Source organism: Ichthyophthirius multifiliis (genome assembly GCF_000220395.1).
Source record: "Ichthyophthirius multifiliis unplaced genomic scaffold scaff_1120509250989, whole genome shotgun sequence".
In the NCBI taxonomy this organism is placed as follows: Eukaryota; Ciliophora; class Oligohymenophorea; order Hymenostomatida; genus Ichthyophthirius; species Ichthyophthirius multifiliis.
The window spans coordinates 47,982-64,669 of record NW_004086308.1 but is presented as its reverse complement, the minus strand read 5'-3'; the positions used below and the strand labels follow the sequence as shown (position 1 = coordinate 64,669).

Below are 16,688 nucleotides of genomic sequence, written 5' to 3'. Positions count from 1 at the left end.
ATAAAGTGGAAAACGGAGGAAATAATTTATCTAATGGATAGAAATAAATTATAAATCTTTTAAGAATTATTTTAAGGGATACTGATATTATTTGCTTAGACGAGGCTACGTCTAATATGGACCCTTAGACAGATTAGGAATTACATGATTAGTTATTTAAACTGGCAGAAAATAAAACTCTTTTAGTTATTACTCACAGATTAGAAAATATAGATAAATTTGATAGAGTTGTCGTTTTGGATAATGGAAGTATTGTTGAATGTGGACATGTTAGTTAACTAAGATAAATTAAAGACGGATTTTTTAATAGATTATTAAAACATTGAATAAAATATAATTACTTTATAATAAATATAAGATTATTGAAAATTAAAAAAAGATTAAGAACTTAAAGAATTATCTTAATATATAATCTTAAATTTTAAAATAATCATCCGTATTTAAATATTCAAATTTTATTAGATTACTTTAATTTTTTTTTTTTTTTTAAATAATATATTTAAGATAATTTTTTAAAGGATTTTATTTTTTTATTGAATAAAAATAAAAATTTAAACTTCTTTTTTAACTAAAAATAATTAAAAAAAAAATGAAAGAAAAAAGTATATAATGTATAAATTTTTTATATTTTAATTTAATAAATATATTTTATAAATCTCTATCCAAATATACTTATTTATTTAATAAATATAAATATTTATCTCTCTCTTTCTTTCTTTTTTATATTATTGAGGTTTTTATTATTTAAAAATTTCTCAAACATTTTTTATTTCGTATCCATTTTCATATCTTTGTAAATTAATAATTTTATATTCTTTTACATTTCTATGAGTAGCATTATACATATATGAATATCTGGGTTTGTAAGGTGCCCTTTTAGTTTATATAAATAAATGATTTTTTAAATTATATACCAAATATCCTTTTAATGATATCTATTTCTTAAATTATCGATATAATCTTATCCTTTGTATGCAAATGCTTCATCTTCAAGCATTTCTCTTCTATCTTCTAAAGCACAAATTCTAAAATTATTATTTTATATAACAAAAATTAAAATAATATTATGATTATTACCTTATATCATTCATACTTTAGAAAAAAGGAGCTACTTTTCTTTAATATCCTTTTAATTCCTAATCTCTTCGCCTAACAAACAAATAAAAATATAATTAATATATATCTTTTGTTGAATAATTAATTAATTATATATATATATAATCATATATATATATATATATATATTCCATAAAATAAAGTAAAATTCAATTAATTTTTTTGGTTTTTTTTTTTTTTTAAATAATTGCTAAAAAAAAGTATATTAATAAAACCTTTGGAATTTTTAATTCAGCTATTTTTCCCATACCCCAAAATTAACAGAATAAACTTACTGCTACTAATAATTTGGCTTTTCTTCCTGGAATTCTTCTACGGTCAGGAAATAAACTGGACCTTTTTTCTTCTACGTCTTTAATTGCTTTATGGAAAGGTGAATGTGCCATATCATATCTTCGAAAGATTTGCTATGTTATAATATCAGGTCTTAATAATTACATATTTTTTTTAAAAAGAATATTAGGCTTTTTTTATTTTTATAAAATTTATATATAAATATAAAAAATTATAATATTTCAATATTTAATAACAATATGTTTTTTATTTTTTATACAATTATATACTAAAAAAAATTTATTGAAAAATGAAAAAAATAAAAATAATAATAATATTTAATGGTATTTTTTTTTTGAAATGATTTAATTTTTAAAAAATTTAATAAAAATACTAATAAGTGATAAAAATATATTTTTCCTTTAAAATAAAATAAATATTTAATAATTTATTATATTTTTATATTTATATTATATATATATATATATTTTATAAAAAATTATTAAAAACTTTTAGAAAAATAAATAAAATTTAAATATGTTTTTTGTTAAAAAATTTTTATTTTTTTGTTTTTTTTTATTTTTAGATATTAATTTTTACATTTTATTTAAATAAAAAATAATTTTTATTATCAATTTTTTATATATATATATATATATTTTTAAATATATTATATATTAATAATAATTCATTATATCAAGAAAATATTTCCATATATTTTTTATTTATTTAGTCTCTAAAAAAGGTTTACTTTTATATTTAAATATATATTTTTTTATTAAGAAAATCAAATAATATTTAATATAAAATAGAGTAAATACATATATATAAAATATATTTATTTCTAATTATTTTAAAAATAAATTTATTAAAAGAAAAAAAATTTAGTATATTAATTATTAAAATACAATAAAATAAAAAAAAGGAAAAAAAAAAAATAAATGGAAGAATTCCAGAAATAAAATCAAAAATAAAGTACATTAGAAATAACAAAGACTATAAAATTAAATATAAACCGTTTTTGGCGCTAAAATAACATAAATTTAATAGATTAAACTAGACATTAAAAATAAAATTCGAATTTATTATCTTTATTAACTAAATTTTAGACATTCCATAACTTATATGCATAAAATTATACTTAAATTTTATATGAAGAGGCTTCTGAAGGTGATATATCCCCCAATTCCGAAAAAAGTGATTCATCAGATCATGAAAGTAAGAAACATATTCAGATATTACCGGATATTTAAGAAATATATAAATATTTTTTTGATATAAAATCGCATAAAATAGTTTCTGAGGAAGATAAAGAACTCGAAAATTACATAGGAACACCAAAATTATATATTGAAGATGTAGAAATGGAATGTGATCCTGATAAAATATATCAAATAGTTGTATCTTTAGCAAAATTAAATGCTTAAAAAAGCCAAAAAAAAACAAAAAAAATAACAAATTTTTCAGTTTTATTTATTGAAGACATTCGGGTATTAATATTTGAATTTTCATCTAAAAAGATAGCACTAAACACATATTAAAATATAAAAAAATTCTAATAAAAATCTAAATTAATTCCTTAAGAAATAAACTTAAAATGGGCATTAGATTAAAAAGAATTAAAAGAATATCAGATAAATTACTATGCATGTATAATGAGAAATTTACCGTAAAATTTAAATGGAGAAATTATAAAAAGATAATTAAAATTAAAATATTCTAATTTAAATATTAGAAATATAGAAGAACCTGTACTTATAAAAAATTAATATACAACAATTATATAGTTTTTTAATTTGGAAGATGCTGAGTTTATATGTTCTGTTATAAATAGATAGTATTTTTTTGATAATGAAAATTTAAATAGAGTAAATGAATAATATATAAATATATATAAATATATATATATATTTTATATTATATTTTATAAATATTTTTAATAATAAATATAAATATAATTATTAATATTTCTTTTTATAATTTAATTAGTGTAATTTACATCCTTTATGTAGTTTGATTAGAAACGAAAAAATTTAATAAAATAAAAATAATATTTTTTATTAAATGCCTTTAAATATTAAAGAATTAAAAATGAAGAAGATCCGTTTATAAAAAAATTGGCTTATCAGTGATGATGAATATTTAGAATAAAATGGAGAATTTCAATAAGAAAGTTAAATAAAATTAAAATAAAAATATTCAGATGATTCTTTATTAAGTGAAGAGGAAAGTTTTGATGAATTCAGATATATTTATTAAGAAAAAAAGGCTGTTAAATAATCTAAATTCTATACAGTTTAGAATATTTAAAAGGAAGACTTTCCTAAAATAAATCTATTAGAATTAAAAAATAATAATAATAATTAAAATAAAAATAATCTTTTTGCATTAGCTTAATTATAGAATATAAATAATGTAATGAATTTATAAATAAATAATAATTAAATTATCAAAAACAATGAATAATAAGATAATAATAAATAAAAAATATAAAATATTTCTACAAAAAATAATAATTATAATATTAATAACAATATTTAAAGTTTAAATAAAAATATATAAATAGTTAATATTTAATAAACAATATAATAAAATACAAATAAATAATAGTAAAATAAATAACAAGAAATTATAAATAACTAACTCATTATTTAATAAACATAAATATAAGCATAAAATTAAACATAATAACAACTATAATTATAATAATAATAATAATAATAATAATAATAATAATAATAATAATAATAATAATAATAATAATAATAATCATAATTATAATTATAATTATAAGCATAAAATTAAACATAATCGTAATAATAATCATAATCATAATCATAAGCATAAACATTAAACATAAACATAAACATAATCATAATCATAATCATAATCATAATCATAATCATAAACATAAACATAAACATAAACATAAACATAAATATAGACTTAAACATAAAATACTACTATTGAAAATAATAATTAAAAACATAACGGTATAAAATCTGAAATAAAAAATACAATAAATAATAACAATATAGATAAATAGTAAATAAATACTAGTAATAATTAAGGAATTTAAAATAACAATTAATAAAAAGATAAAAATAAATAGATTATGATTTGTACAAATAATAATATTAATATTAATAATAATAATAATCATAATCATAATTCAATAAATTTAAGTAATTCATAAACAAATATTTAATAAAATACTCAAACATAATAAATAAATAAACCTTTTTTAAATTATAATTAAGTTTCAACATAACTTTTATAATAACCATAACTTTTCAAAGAATAAAATAAAATTTTATTTAATTCATCAAACGTTTAAGCATAAAACATTAACTTTAATTACTAAATTTAAGAAAACATTCCCATACCTATTTAAAATAAATAAAACCTTCAAATATATGAAACTTTACCATAAAAAATTATAAAGACTGAAAATATTGCAAATTAATTAATTTAACCATAATTACTAAATTCAAACTAATAATCTTTATTAAATACAAGCTAACCATAATTATTAAATAATAACTAGTAAGCGTTATAAAATGCAAAATAACCTTCTTTATTAAACACAAAATAAAATTCTTTAATGAATACAATATAACCTTCTTTGTTAAATACAAACTAATAATCTTTATTAAATAATAATTAATCATTATTAATTAATAATTAACCTTAATTAATAAATATAAATTAATCATAAATATTGAATTAAAACTAATCTACTCTATTAAAATAGTAATAATAATTAATAAATAATAATTAACCTAATTTATTAAATGCCAATCAATAAAATCTACATTATCCTTAATAAATAATATACCCTTAATAATAAAATTAGTTTAAAAATTTCTAAACTAATACTTAACAATAAAATATTTTATATTAATAATCATAACTATTAATATAATAAAATTAGTAGTAATAATAACAACAATAATAATAGCAATAATAACAACAACAACAATAATAATAAAAATAATAATAATAATAATAATAATAATAATAATAATAAATTAATAATAATAATAAAAATAAAATTAATTTATGTAACATATGCTATTTTATCCAAATAACTAGCATATTTAACAAGATTTATTAGTCGATAATATACCTATTCCTTCTTTCTTGCCAAAAGAAACTTCTGTTAAAAAATTAAATTAAGAACCTAAACCTCCATCTGAAACCCCACCAAGAACGCCTTCTATTTCAGGACCAAAGACTCCTTAATCTATTCCTTCTCCACCTTCACCACCTCATGATATTTGAACCGTTTTTATTTTATTTTATATAAATAAAATATATAAATATAAAATTTTATATAAATAAAATAATTTAAATATACATATATATATATATATATATATATATTTATATAAATATATATAATTATATATATTTAAAAAATTAATTCTATTATTTAAAAAAAAAAATTATAATTTTTTTTTTAAACTTTATAATAATTTATTTTATATAATATTTACAATAATTAATATACAATATATAATTAATAAATATATTCCATTTATAATTAAAATATCTAATATTTTTTTTTATTTTTTTTTTTTAATAAAAATAATTAAATAAAGTAATTCGGACTATTTTGAAAAAAAAAAAAGAAGAAAAAAGATGATCAAATTTTAATTAGTAAGTATCTTTTTTTTTTTTTATTTAACTTTTTTTTATTTATTATATAATTTTAATTATATAAACATTTGTAAAAAAAGAAAAATTAACATTTAAGATAATATTTTTATTTATAAATAAAAATATTTAAAATTTATTTTAAATAATATTTCATAATTAGAATACTTAATATAATATTTGTTTTTATCATTTTTACAAAAGGCAAAAATTAAATATTTAATGTTAATTTATCCAATATAAGAAAATAAAAAGTTTATATATACATATTAAATATAACTTTACTTGAGATACTTGAAATATAAATTATTTATTTTATTGTAAAAAAATAAATAAAAAAAAGAAACATTATATTTATATAAATATTAGTTATTAATAAAAATATTTATTTTTAAGTTTTTTATAGATACATAAACGATAATCCATTATTTTATCATTCAGAATGTTTTAAATTAATTATATTGAATAAGGTATTAAATATTATATATATATTAAATTCTTAACTAATAATAAAATAATGTAAAAATTATATAAATCTAAAAATAAAATGGTAATTAAAAAATAATTTCTTTAAGGTTTTTTATTAAAATAAAAAAACATAATTTATTCAAATAATTAATTTTATGTTTTTCAATCCATAATAAAAGTTTATCTATAATTATTATAAAAGCTCGAATTTTAATAAATAGTTTTATTTATATTAAAGAATATATAATGTCCATAAAAAAATTAACCATCGATATATTCTAAATAAACTATATATTAAAAATTATTTTTTAAAATAATAATAACTTAATAATAATATTTTTTTTAAAAAAAATAAGTTAAAATTATTATATAAAATAATATTATATTTATGCTTTTTTTAAATATAATTTTTTAAATTTTATTAAGTTTAAATTTATATAAAGAAATACTATATATTATAAATAAAATAATTAATATAGTTTCTTATTTAAAATTTCTATTAAATATATTCTTTTTAATTAATAATTTAATTTAATAATAGCAATAATTCTTTTTTATTAATAGTTTTAATAAAGTATTTTATTATATTATATTCATTTTTTTTTTAACTTTATTGAAGAAAAAAATATTTATATAATAATATAATTAAAAAACTAAAAATTATAAGAAATATATTAAAAAATATATATATTTATAAATATCTATTATTTATTTTAATAAAATATGTATTTTTTTAATTTTATATCAAAATTAATGTTTAAGTATTTAATATATATATATATAATCTTGTTTTTATAGTCATTTTATTTTGTTTATCTGAAAATTATATATTAAATTTTATTTTACTCTAAATTTAATGATTTTAAAAAAATAAAGTAAAGGTTTCTTATTATTATTGATGTCAAAATTTTATATTGTAAATAAGAAAATTATGTATCTTTTTTATTTGTTTTAATATTATTATTTTAATTATTATAAAAATAAATTATAAATTAAAATATATTACTTATTTAGATAAAAAAAAATTGATTAAAATAATAATTTATAATTTTATATTATAAAAATAATATAAAATATATAAAAATTATGTTTTAAATAAAATTTATATTATTAAAATATTTAATAAGTATATTTATTTTAATATAATATACAATATATAATTTAAAATAATTAATATATTTTTATATTAATTCTTCAAATAAAAAAAAATTATATATAATTTTAATTAAAAAAGAAAGAAATTATTATAAATAATATAATATAATAATATAATTATTTAATTAAAAATTACAAATTAGTTAATTATCAAATATAAATATTATATTTATATTATATAAATAAATAAATTCAAACATAAGAAATATTTATAAAATATATTTATATTATTTATTCGTAATTTAAAAGAATCAATTAAAAAACACTAGAAACTTTAATATACCGACTATCAACTTTAAATTCTAATAATACTAAAAATTATAAAAAATAAACTAAATAACATTATCTAAAGCAAGGCTTAAATTAAAAAATAAGTTATATAAGTGAATAAAATCTAGAAGTAGAAATCGAAATATTTGAAAATTCATTATAAATGAAATTCAATGATTATTCCCATCTTTAAAAATGTTTCAACAACATTTTCGACGATTTAAAAGCTTTATAAGAGTACTCATTAAAAAAAGAAAATCTAAAAAAAAAAAGGAATTTAAAGAAGAAACTAAATCCCTAATTATCAAAAGAAGACTTTAAAAATATTTAAATATAGCCTAAAACATTAGATAAAAAAAATAATAAATACATGAGGAACCCGATAGCCAAATAATTAATCACAATCAAAAAGTTGATTAGGATTTATTATTTAGTATGGACTGTACAGATTCAATGCGAAATTATATAAATATGTGCCGAACAGAACTATATTTAATAAATGAGAATATAAAATAATAATTTAAAAATTCTACACTTAGAATCAGATTTTTAGGCTTCCGTGATTTTGAAGATGAAAATAATTTGGAAAATTACGAATTTACAAATGAATATGATAAGCTAAAAAATTTCATAAATAAAATACATGCAGTTGGTGGATAAGATAAAGCTGAAAATATTGCCGGTGCTTTTTAATAAGCTTTATAATTAGATTGTAAAAGTAAATACAGATACGCTGTTTTAATAGCTGATGCCTATCCACATGGATAGAAATACAGTAAACGATAAAATAAAGATAGGTAATAAAATATTATAATAAAAGTAAATATTAAAAATAAATATATATATATATAAATATATATATATTTTTATATATATATTTATATATGTATATACATATATAAATATTTTATTATTTATGTATATATCCGTATGGTGATCCTAATGGACTTATTCCAGAATAATTATTAGTCTAAATCTGAAAAAAAATATAATTTTTAACCGATTAAATATAAGTTTTATTTTAAACTAAATGTACGATATTTTTCTCAAGTTATTTTAAGATAAACGGGAAAGAATATACAACTTTTAAAATTAAATTATGAAGGTAGAGCAATCGGAAATATCGAAAAAAATACCTTCACAAAGGCTATTTCGACTTCAGTCACTAATACTATCACTTAGACTTTAACTTTGAAAAACATAAAAAGTTAAAAGGATATTTTTAACTCTAAAGTAATGAAAATTATTATTAATAATAGAAAATTCGAATCTAAACTTACAAAAACAGTCCAAATTTCACATGTATCAAATTATAGTTTTTAAAGAAATAACTCTGATTCTGATTTTTCATATAATGATATTTACTCTTCTAATTATGATAGTAATAAAGAAGATGATGATATGAATAATAGTTTTGATGATAATAATAATAAAAATAATATGTAGTAATAAAATAACTTTAGCAATATAGAAGAAGTCAACTTTAATAAAAATTAATTTTCATTTATAAAAAATCTAGAATTAAAGAAAAAAATAGACATCCCAGATAATATTATACAAGAACAAATTTAAGAAGAGGATAACGAAGAAAATTCTGACGAAGAAAAAATGAAAAAAAACAGAATAAAACTTAGAAAAAATCTAAAAACAAATTTCTTTAAAAAATGGAATATGCAATATAAAAGCAAGAAGAATAAAAATCGTTAAATGGAATAAACCCATATATATAAAAAATAAATGAAAATTAATAGACAAAATCTTATTAATCTATATGTTATAGTTTCCATATAGACGATTCTCAATAAATCAATTGGGAATAACCTGCTTTAATTTAAAATGAAATACAAACAGTGCTTACAGTTGAAAAAGAACATTTTTCAGAAGGCGCAATGAGAAACGCTTATAAAGCCTCTGATAGAGATTTTAATATTGATTTAGTAGCAAAATTACATAAAGAATTTAAAATGAATAAAAATTTTCAATTTTTTAAAAGCGAATTAACTGCCCTTATTTTAGCTTCCTTTTTCTTAACTGAATTTAATTAAAGAATTCTTCATGCTATGGAAATAAGTGAATTAGTAATATATATATATATATATTACTTTTTGTCAATTAATTATTCATTTATTTTTTTGTTTAAGCAAAAATAAAACTCAATTAAAAATAAAAATTATATAATAATTTTTTTTTTTTTTTTTCAAAACAAAAAAACATTATTTATATTTTTATTAAATACATATATAACCGCCTTAAATACTAAGATTTGTCGATTGTTATTTATATGAAGTTCGAGATGGTGAAGATTAAGACATCTACTATTAATACTCTGTTGAAAACTGCATGAAAGGAGATTTTCAAAAATAAAATAATAATGCAGGATATGTTATAGACGGCGATTAAAGGAAAGAATCATAATTAAGTTAAGCTTTTTCGCATTTTACTTGGTAATATTCTCAAGGACATTGCATGGTAGTTGATTTATAAGGAACAGAAGATGGGTAATTGACTGATCCATAAATTCATACTCTAAATAAGTCTAAAAAATTCGGTAAAGGAGATTTAGGTTATGAAGGTATACTAAGATTTTTTAAAACTCATTAATGTACTTCTTTTTGTAAAGAACTTTAGTTAATAAATCCAAGGTTTTAAAGAGATTTATCACCTAAATATTAATTTAAAGATTTTATTTAACTCTAAGAAATTTAAAGGGCTAAAATTATTCAGTTAAATAAAGAAATACTAAATATTTAAATTTTATAGGAAGAATAAAAAATTATTTAAAAAGAAGAAAATAATAATATTAATCGATTATAAATTCAAGAAGAAACAGATTTTTATAAAGATAAAAATAAATAGGAATCAAATCTTGAAATTAGTAAAAATGTAAAAGATTTAAAAAAGAATTACCAAAAAATCGAACGAATTAAAAGTCATAATATAGAAACTATTAATATAAAAGAAGAACCTTTTATTAAAAAAGAAGAACCTATTATTAAAAAAGAAGAATCTATTATTAAAAAAGAAGAAATTAATGAAAAAGAAGAAGAATAAGGAGAAATAAAAGCAAATAGAGATGAGAATTATAATTTATATGATTTTTTTGAAATAAATATAGACAAGGAGACATTAAAAAACTATAAAGCGCCTTCTAAAACAAATGAAAAGATAATCAAATTAAAAACATCACATTAAGAATAAATGATTAATTAAAAAAAAAAATATAAAACAAAATTAATATGTTGCTTATGTAAATGAATAAAGGATTATTATATACAAAAGAACTTTTGTAAAAAAATTGTAAACTATATTTTATTATTTGCATTAAATGTGAAAAATTGGCAAAATAAGATATTTAGCAATAGTTTTAATGTGTTTTATGTAATAAAAAATTCTAAATTTCTTCTTATATACTTAAAATGAAAAGAATCTGTAAAATAAATAGATGTGAAGAATGTTCATTATTTGAAAAAAATAAAAAAATAAAAGAGAGAAAATAAAATATATATTTAATATTAAATCAAAATTTTTTATTTTATATCTATTAAATATATAAATAAATTAATAAATATATATAATAAATATATATATATATATACATTTTTTTTTAAAATAAAATATTTAATAATGCATATATATATATATATATATATATAATAAAAAATTATCAATTTGAATCTAAATTAACCGATTTTTTTGAACCAAATTCATCAAATTGATTAAGGTTTTCCATTTTTCTAAGCATTTCTAATTATTTTAACCTAACATCACTTTATTAATTTTATTTATTTTAAAAAAAACTCCCACTATTCTTTTTTTCTATAAAAATATTATCTTCTTATTTATTAATATAATTTGAATTTTTTTCATAAATTTTCTATTGACTTTTTTCGAAACTTTTTTCATTATTAGGTGTCATTTATCCACTTTTAATAACCTATAAATGTTATTAAAAGCTTATTTATTTCTATAAAACGATTATATTTTACTTTAATCTTTCATTTTCTTATAATATTGCTTATTTTTATTCCATAAAAACAGTAAGTTAGTCCCTTATTTATGTAAACTTCTCATAAAAAAAGTCCACTTCATCATTTTTCTTTCCTAATTTCTTCCCTAATCCCTCAAATAGGCTCTAACTCTCCACAAAAACCTTCAAAGAACACTTCTAAGTTCCATTTAAGCACTAAACTAGAGAATTAAAATCTTTTGAAGCCTCCTATCTATCCAAAACATATTAATTTTTTCCCGCAAACCTCAAGAACTGCCTTATAATCTACTAATCTAACTTAAAACAGGTTTTCCTATAAACCAAAATTACATAAAAGTACACTGAAATAAGAATTTTTTTGAATTTGAGTTTAGTTTTTTCCCTAAAAGAGATATTTTTTTTCTAACTATTAGAAACTTTAGATTAAAAAAGAATAAAAGAATTAACAAAAGAACATCCGAATTCTGACAAAAAGATTATTTTGGAAATTTTTCCGTGTAAAAAATATACATAATTAGCAAATTAAAAGGAAAGATTTTTAAATTTATTATATTCTTTATCTTCGACTTCCTATTCGAAATTTTCTATTTCGAATCTTAATTCTTTTATCTAATTTTATAATTTATGTTCTTCATATAACCTATCATTTATTTTTTTCTAAAATTCCTATATTGTTTATTCAAAGAGAATATTTTCTTATATTTTTAAGTCTTTTAAGTTCTAAATCTCAATTAAGTTTTTATTTATTTAATCTTTTAGTTCATTTATTTCAGTTTTTTAATGAAAGCATATACTTTTATATTTCTTTGTATATAAAAATATTTTAATATATGATATTATATTTGATTTTTACATGTTTTTAATGTTTTTAATCTTAATATAATTATTAGAAAAGTACAAAATTTTATTTAAAAGTATTTAAAATAGTTTAAGTTTAATTAATATTTCCTTAATAAATCTTAAACTAATGTATTTTTTTACCCACATTTTATCTCATTAACTCATCTAAACCTAAAATAAAGGAATTAAAATCACCAATTTCAGTATAAAAGTGTTCTATTTTTTACTAAAACTCATTTATAAGTACTTTTTATTGATTTGCAATTTAAATTAAATCTTCTAATTCTTCGCTTTGCTTATTTGTGGTTTCGAGCATGCTTTTATTTTCATCTTTTAAGTTTTTAATTTATTCTTTTTATTTTTTTTCCTTTTATTTCTTTTCTTCTATTAGTTTATTTAATTCTTCGTGAATTTCCTTGTTTCTCATTTCTAATTCTTGGCTTTAATTTCTTAATATTTAATTACTTTCTTCACTCTTTTTTACTTAAATTTTTAATTTATTATTCTCTTATATTTCCTATTCTTTTTCTTTCTATATTTGTTTCATTTTATCCTCTTTTTCCTTTATTAATTCTTCTTTTTACATCATTTGTTTTACCAAAAGAGCCTACTCTTCCTCTAAATTATTACATAATTTTTAAATTATGTTTATTTTATTATCATATTATTCCAATTAATTCATTAAAACATTCATTTCTTTTTTTATTTTTTTTATATATGTTTTTATTCTAAAGCTTCCTTTTCTTTTTCTTCCCTTCTGCGGTTTTTTTCACTTTTTAATAATTTTTATAGTTAATATAATTCATTTTGTAGTTCTTTTATTTCTTAATCTTGTTAAGAAACATCATTTATTTCATCATTAATAGTCTTTATTTTATTTATTTTAATTTATATTAAATTTTTACTTTTCTAATACTTTATTCTTCGTTCATTTTAAATAAATTTTATTTAAATTTGTATTTTTTTAAAAAATATAAAATATGTATTATTTGTTATATATAAAATTTAAAATTTTATTTTAATTAAATATATATATATATATAAATAAATTATTTATTTATTTTCTCCTTATACATATAAAAATAAATTATTCATTATTATTATATAACTTTACAAATTTGATTTTAAGAATTATTAATATTATATTTCGAATTTTCTAATAAATTTGAATAATTTCCACTCATTAATAAAGAATTATTACACTAGCCTCCTTAAATCTTACTTTTTCTAACTTCCCCTTCGGCAATAACCTTACTAATTTCAATTCCTTATTTTTAAGTTAATTCTTGTTTCATATTTTAAAGCCATTAAGCATATCTAACAAAAATATAAATATATGTAAATATATATATATTTGAATATAAATAAAATATATATATATATATATATATATATATATATATATATATATTTATATTTTATTAAATTTTTACTTATTCATTTCTTATTTCCTCATTCTTATTTTACATTAAAGCATATTTTCAAGTTTATTTTGTAATGCTTAAGCTTCTTATTATTATTTAAGTAATAATTTTACTTTTTTTTATTTAATTTTTTATTCATGTTAATTTAAGCAATTTTCCTCATCTCTAAATTCTAATTCCAGTATTCTTTTTTTAACTTAATATGCTTCTGTGTATCTTTTATTACAAATCAGTTAATTTAAAAGATTTCTCAATTAAAGGACTTCAACGGAATATTTAACTTTGGGTGGTGCTTAATTTTTCATGTCGATATCGAATTATTCTTATTATTGTTGATGGAATTAATTTAATTAAATTTCTTATTCATGTAATTCATTTTTATAATCAAATATTGCTTTATCCCATGTTTCATTAAATTCTTTATATTGTCTTAAATTCATCTCTTCTAGTTCTAATATTTCATTTTTATTTTTATTTCGGATTAATTTTTAAGAAAGCTTTATTTCTTCCTATTATAGTTCTTCGATTTTTTTCACACATTTCTCAGCCTCTAAATATTGGTCGTTTTTTATGCATTCTTATTCATATTATATTAATTCTTCTCTTTTTTATATTAATTTTTATATATAAATATGAATATTTATAATATATATATATATATATATTATATTTTTGTTTATATAATTTTTATTATTTTTTTTACATTATTTAAGGAATAAGGTCTATTGAAACTTTTTAATCAAACGAATGTAAAGATGTATATTAAGATATTTAATCTTTAGAAACTTAACTTCTTTTTAAAAAATTTTGCATTTTTTCGTTATATCTATCTACAGATAATGTAGTATTTGATAACAATTAATTACTCATATTGATTATATATTTATCTATATATATATATATATATATATTTTTTATATTATATTATTTTTTTATTTTTTATTTATAATATTATATTATTAATTAATTTCGTTGTATTTATTAATCTATCTCATTTTTTGATTTTTTTTTTTTTTTTTTTTGAATGATTATTATAAAATTATTTATTATAAAATAAAAAATTAAATTTTCCAAAAAAACTCTAATTAAAAATTATAAATATATAAATTACTTATTTATTTATTTTTTTAAAATAGGGCCATAATCAATTTTTACTCACTTTTTTTTTTTTTTTTATTGTTAAATGAGTTTTATAAAAAAAACAAAACAAAAAACATAATAATATCAAATAAAAAATATATAAAATTATTATTTTAAACAAAAAAAACAAAAATTAAGTAATTTTATACACTAAAATTATTCACTTTATTATCAAATAAAATTATTTCTTTTAGTTTAAGAATAACTTTATATTTTTTTATTTGGACTAGAGAATATTTTTTATCTTTATAGACTATAATTCTTATTATTTTAACAGCTTCCGTTTAAATTATTAATATTCTAAGTATTTAAATTTTAATTTTGAGAAATATATTAATTACCTTATTATTATTTTATATCAAAAGCAATCTAATTTTATGGGTAATAATTCTCTTTTTTTTAATAAAATAATTAATAAGTCTTATAATATTTTTATTATATTTCATCAGTATTAGTAATTACTTTATTTTTTAAGACATTATCTTTCATTTTTTAAGTAATTTATTGCTTAACATATTTATTCTAATTTTTTTAAAATATTTAATTCCTATTTAATAACTCTTTATTTTATTTACATAAATTTTTATTAATTAATAACTAGTAATTATTCATTTCTTAATTATATTTTTATAAAATCTGTTTCGATGTTGCTATTTTATGAGTATTTATTTCATGATTTTAAAATTTTATTGATTCATTTTATTATTATTTTATTGGTTCAATTTCTTATTTATTAATTATAAGTGATGTATTATTTAAATAATTTGCAATGTTATTTATTTATTATAATGCTTATTAGTATTAACTCATTTATTTATTTTAGGATATTTCGTTTGTTTCTTATTATTAATTAGTGGAATTATATATACTACTAATTGATGAAATATTTAATTAATTGAGTATGTTACAATAATTTTACATTTTAATTTGTTTTTCTCGAACTAAATAAAATCAAAAAAATTATAAAAGTATTATATTTAATATAAAAATATCAAATAAAAATATATTAAATTATTTTTTTATAAAAAAAAAGTTTACAAAAGTATATTTAACATTCAAAATAAATTATTTATATAGTAGAAATATTTAATAAAAAAAATAGAATTAAAAGTTTAAAAAAAAAAAAAATTATTAAATATAAAAAAATAAATATTATATAAAATAAATATATATATATATATATATATATATATATATATATATTATATAAATATATTATATATCTATATATATAATTTAATTATATTAATTATGATATATGTATATACTTATTTATTTATTTTTTATATATCGTTTTATTAACGTTTTTTAATTTTTTATATATAATTTTTTTCGTTTTTATAATATCATTAACT

At 15.6% G+C, this 16,688-nt stretch overlaps 3 protein-coding genes across 3 annotated transcripts, besides 43 other annotated features; 1 reads left to right on the top strand and 2 right to left on the bottom strand. All coding sequences in view use genetic code 6, as the record gives it.

Moving 5' to 3' along the window:
• Positions 1–755: 755 nt before the first annotated feature.
• IMG5_125430 (hypothetical protein) lies at positions 756–1,507 on the bottom strand (the record flags this gene model as incomplete). Its single annotated transcript, XM_004032242.1, has 4 exons — positions 756–873; positions 915–1,025; positions 1,078–1,149; positions 1,392–1,507. The coding sequence occupies 4 exons, from the start codon at positions 1,505–1,507 to the stop codon at positions 756–758; spliced, it is 417 nt and encodes a 138-aa protein (XP_004032290.1).
• Positions 1,207–1,245: a microsatellite.
• A 342-nt stretch (positions 1,508–1,849) lies between the features above and the next one.
• Positions 1,850–1,883: a microsatellite.
• Positions 1,884–2,023: 140 nt separating this feature from the next.
• Positions 2,024–2,067: a microsatellite.
• Positions 2,068–3,268: 1,201 nt separating this feature from the next.
• Positions 3,269–3,300: a microsatellite.
• A 14-nt stretch (positions 3,301–3,314) lies between these two features.
• Positions 3,315–3,356: a microsatellite.
• A 565-nt stretch (positions 3,357–3,921) lies between these two features.
• Positions 3,922–3,982: a microsatellite.
• Positions 3,983–4,085: 103 nt separating this feature from the next.
• Positions 4,086–4,230: a microsatellite.
• Positions 4,179–4,346: a microsatellite.
• Positions 4,347–4,516: 170 nt separating this feature from the next.
• Positions 4,517–4,561: a microsatellite.
• A 300-nt stretch (positions 4,562–4,861) lies between these two features.
• Positions 4,862–4,928: a microsatellite.
• Positions 4,929–4,942: 14 nt separating this feature from the next.
• Positions 4,943–5,048: a microsatellite.
• Positions 5,012–5,077: a microsatellite.
• Positions 5,033–5,093: a microsatellite.
• Positions 5,038–5,185: a microsatellite.
• Positions 5,050–5,102: a microsatellite.
• Positions 5,186–5,290: 105 nt separating the features above from the next.
• Positions 5,291–5,442: a microsatellite.
• A 245-nt stretch (positions 5,443–5,687) lies between these two features.
• Positions 5,688–5,748: a microsatellite.
• Positions 5,702–5,800: a microsatellite.
• Positions 5,704–5,802: a microsatellite.
• Positions 5,705–5,800: a microsatellite.
• Positions 5,744–5,803: a microsatellite.
• Positions 5,769–5,832: a microsatellite.
• Positions 5,791–5,832: a microsatellite.
• Positions 5,833–7,185: 1,353 nt separating this feature from the next.
• Positions 7,186–7,228: a microsatellite.
• Positions 7,229–8,019: 791 nt separating this feature from the next.
• IMG5_125420 (mhck ef2 kinase domain family protein) lies at positions 8,020–9,994 on the top strand. Its single transcript, XM_004032241.1, has 2 exons — positions 8,020–8,738; positions 8,899–9,994. Exons 1-2 carry the CDS (start codon positions 8,137–8,139, stop codon positions 9,134–9,136), a joined length of 840 nt encoding a protein of 279 aa, XP_004032289.1. The 5' UTR covers positions 8,020–8,136; the 3' UTR covers positions 9,137–9,994.
• Positions 8,762–8,847: a microsatellite.
• Positions 8,778–8,847: a microsatellite.
• Positions 8,779–8,867: a microsatellite.
• Positions 9,995–10,880: 886 nt separating the features above from the next.
• Positions 10,881–10,968: a microsatellite.
• Positions 10,887–10,990: a microsatellite.
• Positions 10,896–10,986: a microsatellite.
• A 496-nt stretch (positions 10,991–11,486) lies between the features above and the next one.
• Positions 11,487–11,528: a microsatellite.
• A 41-nt stretch (positions 11,529–11,569) lies between these two features.
• Positions 11,570–11,594: a microsatellite.
• A 1,645-nt stretch (positions 11,595–13,239) lies between these two features.
• On the bottom strand, positions 13,240–15,822 carry IMG5_125410 (hypothetical protein; the record flags this gene model as incomplete). The annotated part of the gene is made up of 8 exons (XM_004032240.1): positions 13,240–13,387; positions 13,675–13,684; positions 13,971–14,086; positions 14,203–14,278; positions 14,420–14,796; positions 14,897–15,080; positions 15,675–15,723; positions 15,796–15,822. 8 exons carry the CDS (start codon positions 15,820–15,822, stop codon positions 13,240–13,242), a joined length of 987 nt encoding a protein of 328 aa, XP_004032288.1.
• Positions 14,096–14,186: a microsatellite.
• Positions 14,815–14,863: a microsatellite.
• Positions 15,070–15,104: a microsatellite.
• Positions 15,090–15,154: a microsatellite.
• Positions 15,791–15,830: a microsatellite.
• Positions 15,831–15,881: 51 nt separating this feature from the next.
• Positions 15,882–15,921: a microsatellite.
• A 95-nt stretch (positions 15,922–16,016) lies between these two features.
• Positions 16,017–16,054: a microsatellite.
• Positions 16,017–16,064: a microsatellite.
• A 384-nt stretch (positions 16,065–16,448) lies between these two features.
• Positions 16,449–16,499: a microsatellite.
• Positions 16,499–16,567: a microsatellite.
• Positions 16,514–16,581: a microsatellite.
• Positions 16,582–16,688: the final 107 nt, after the last annotated feature.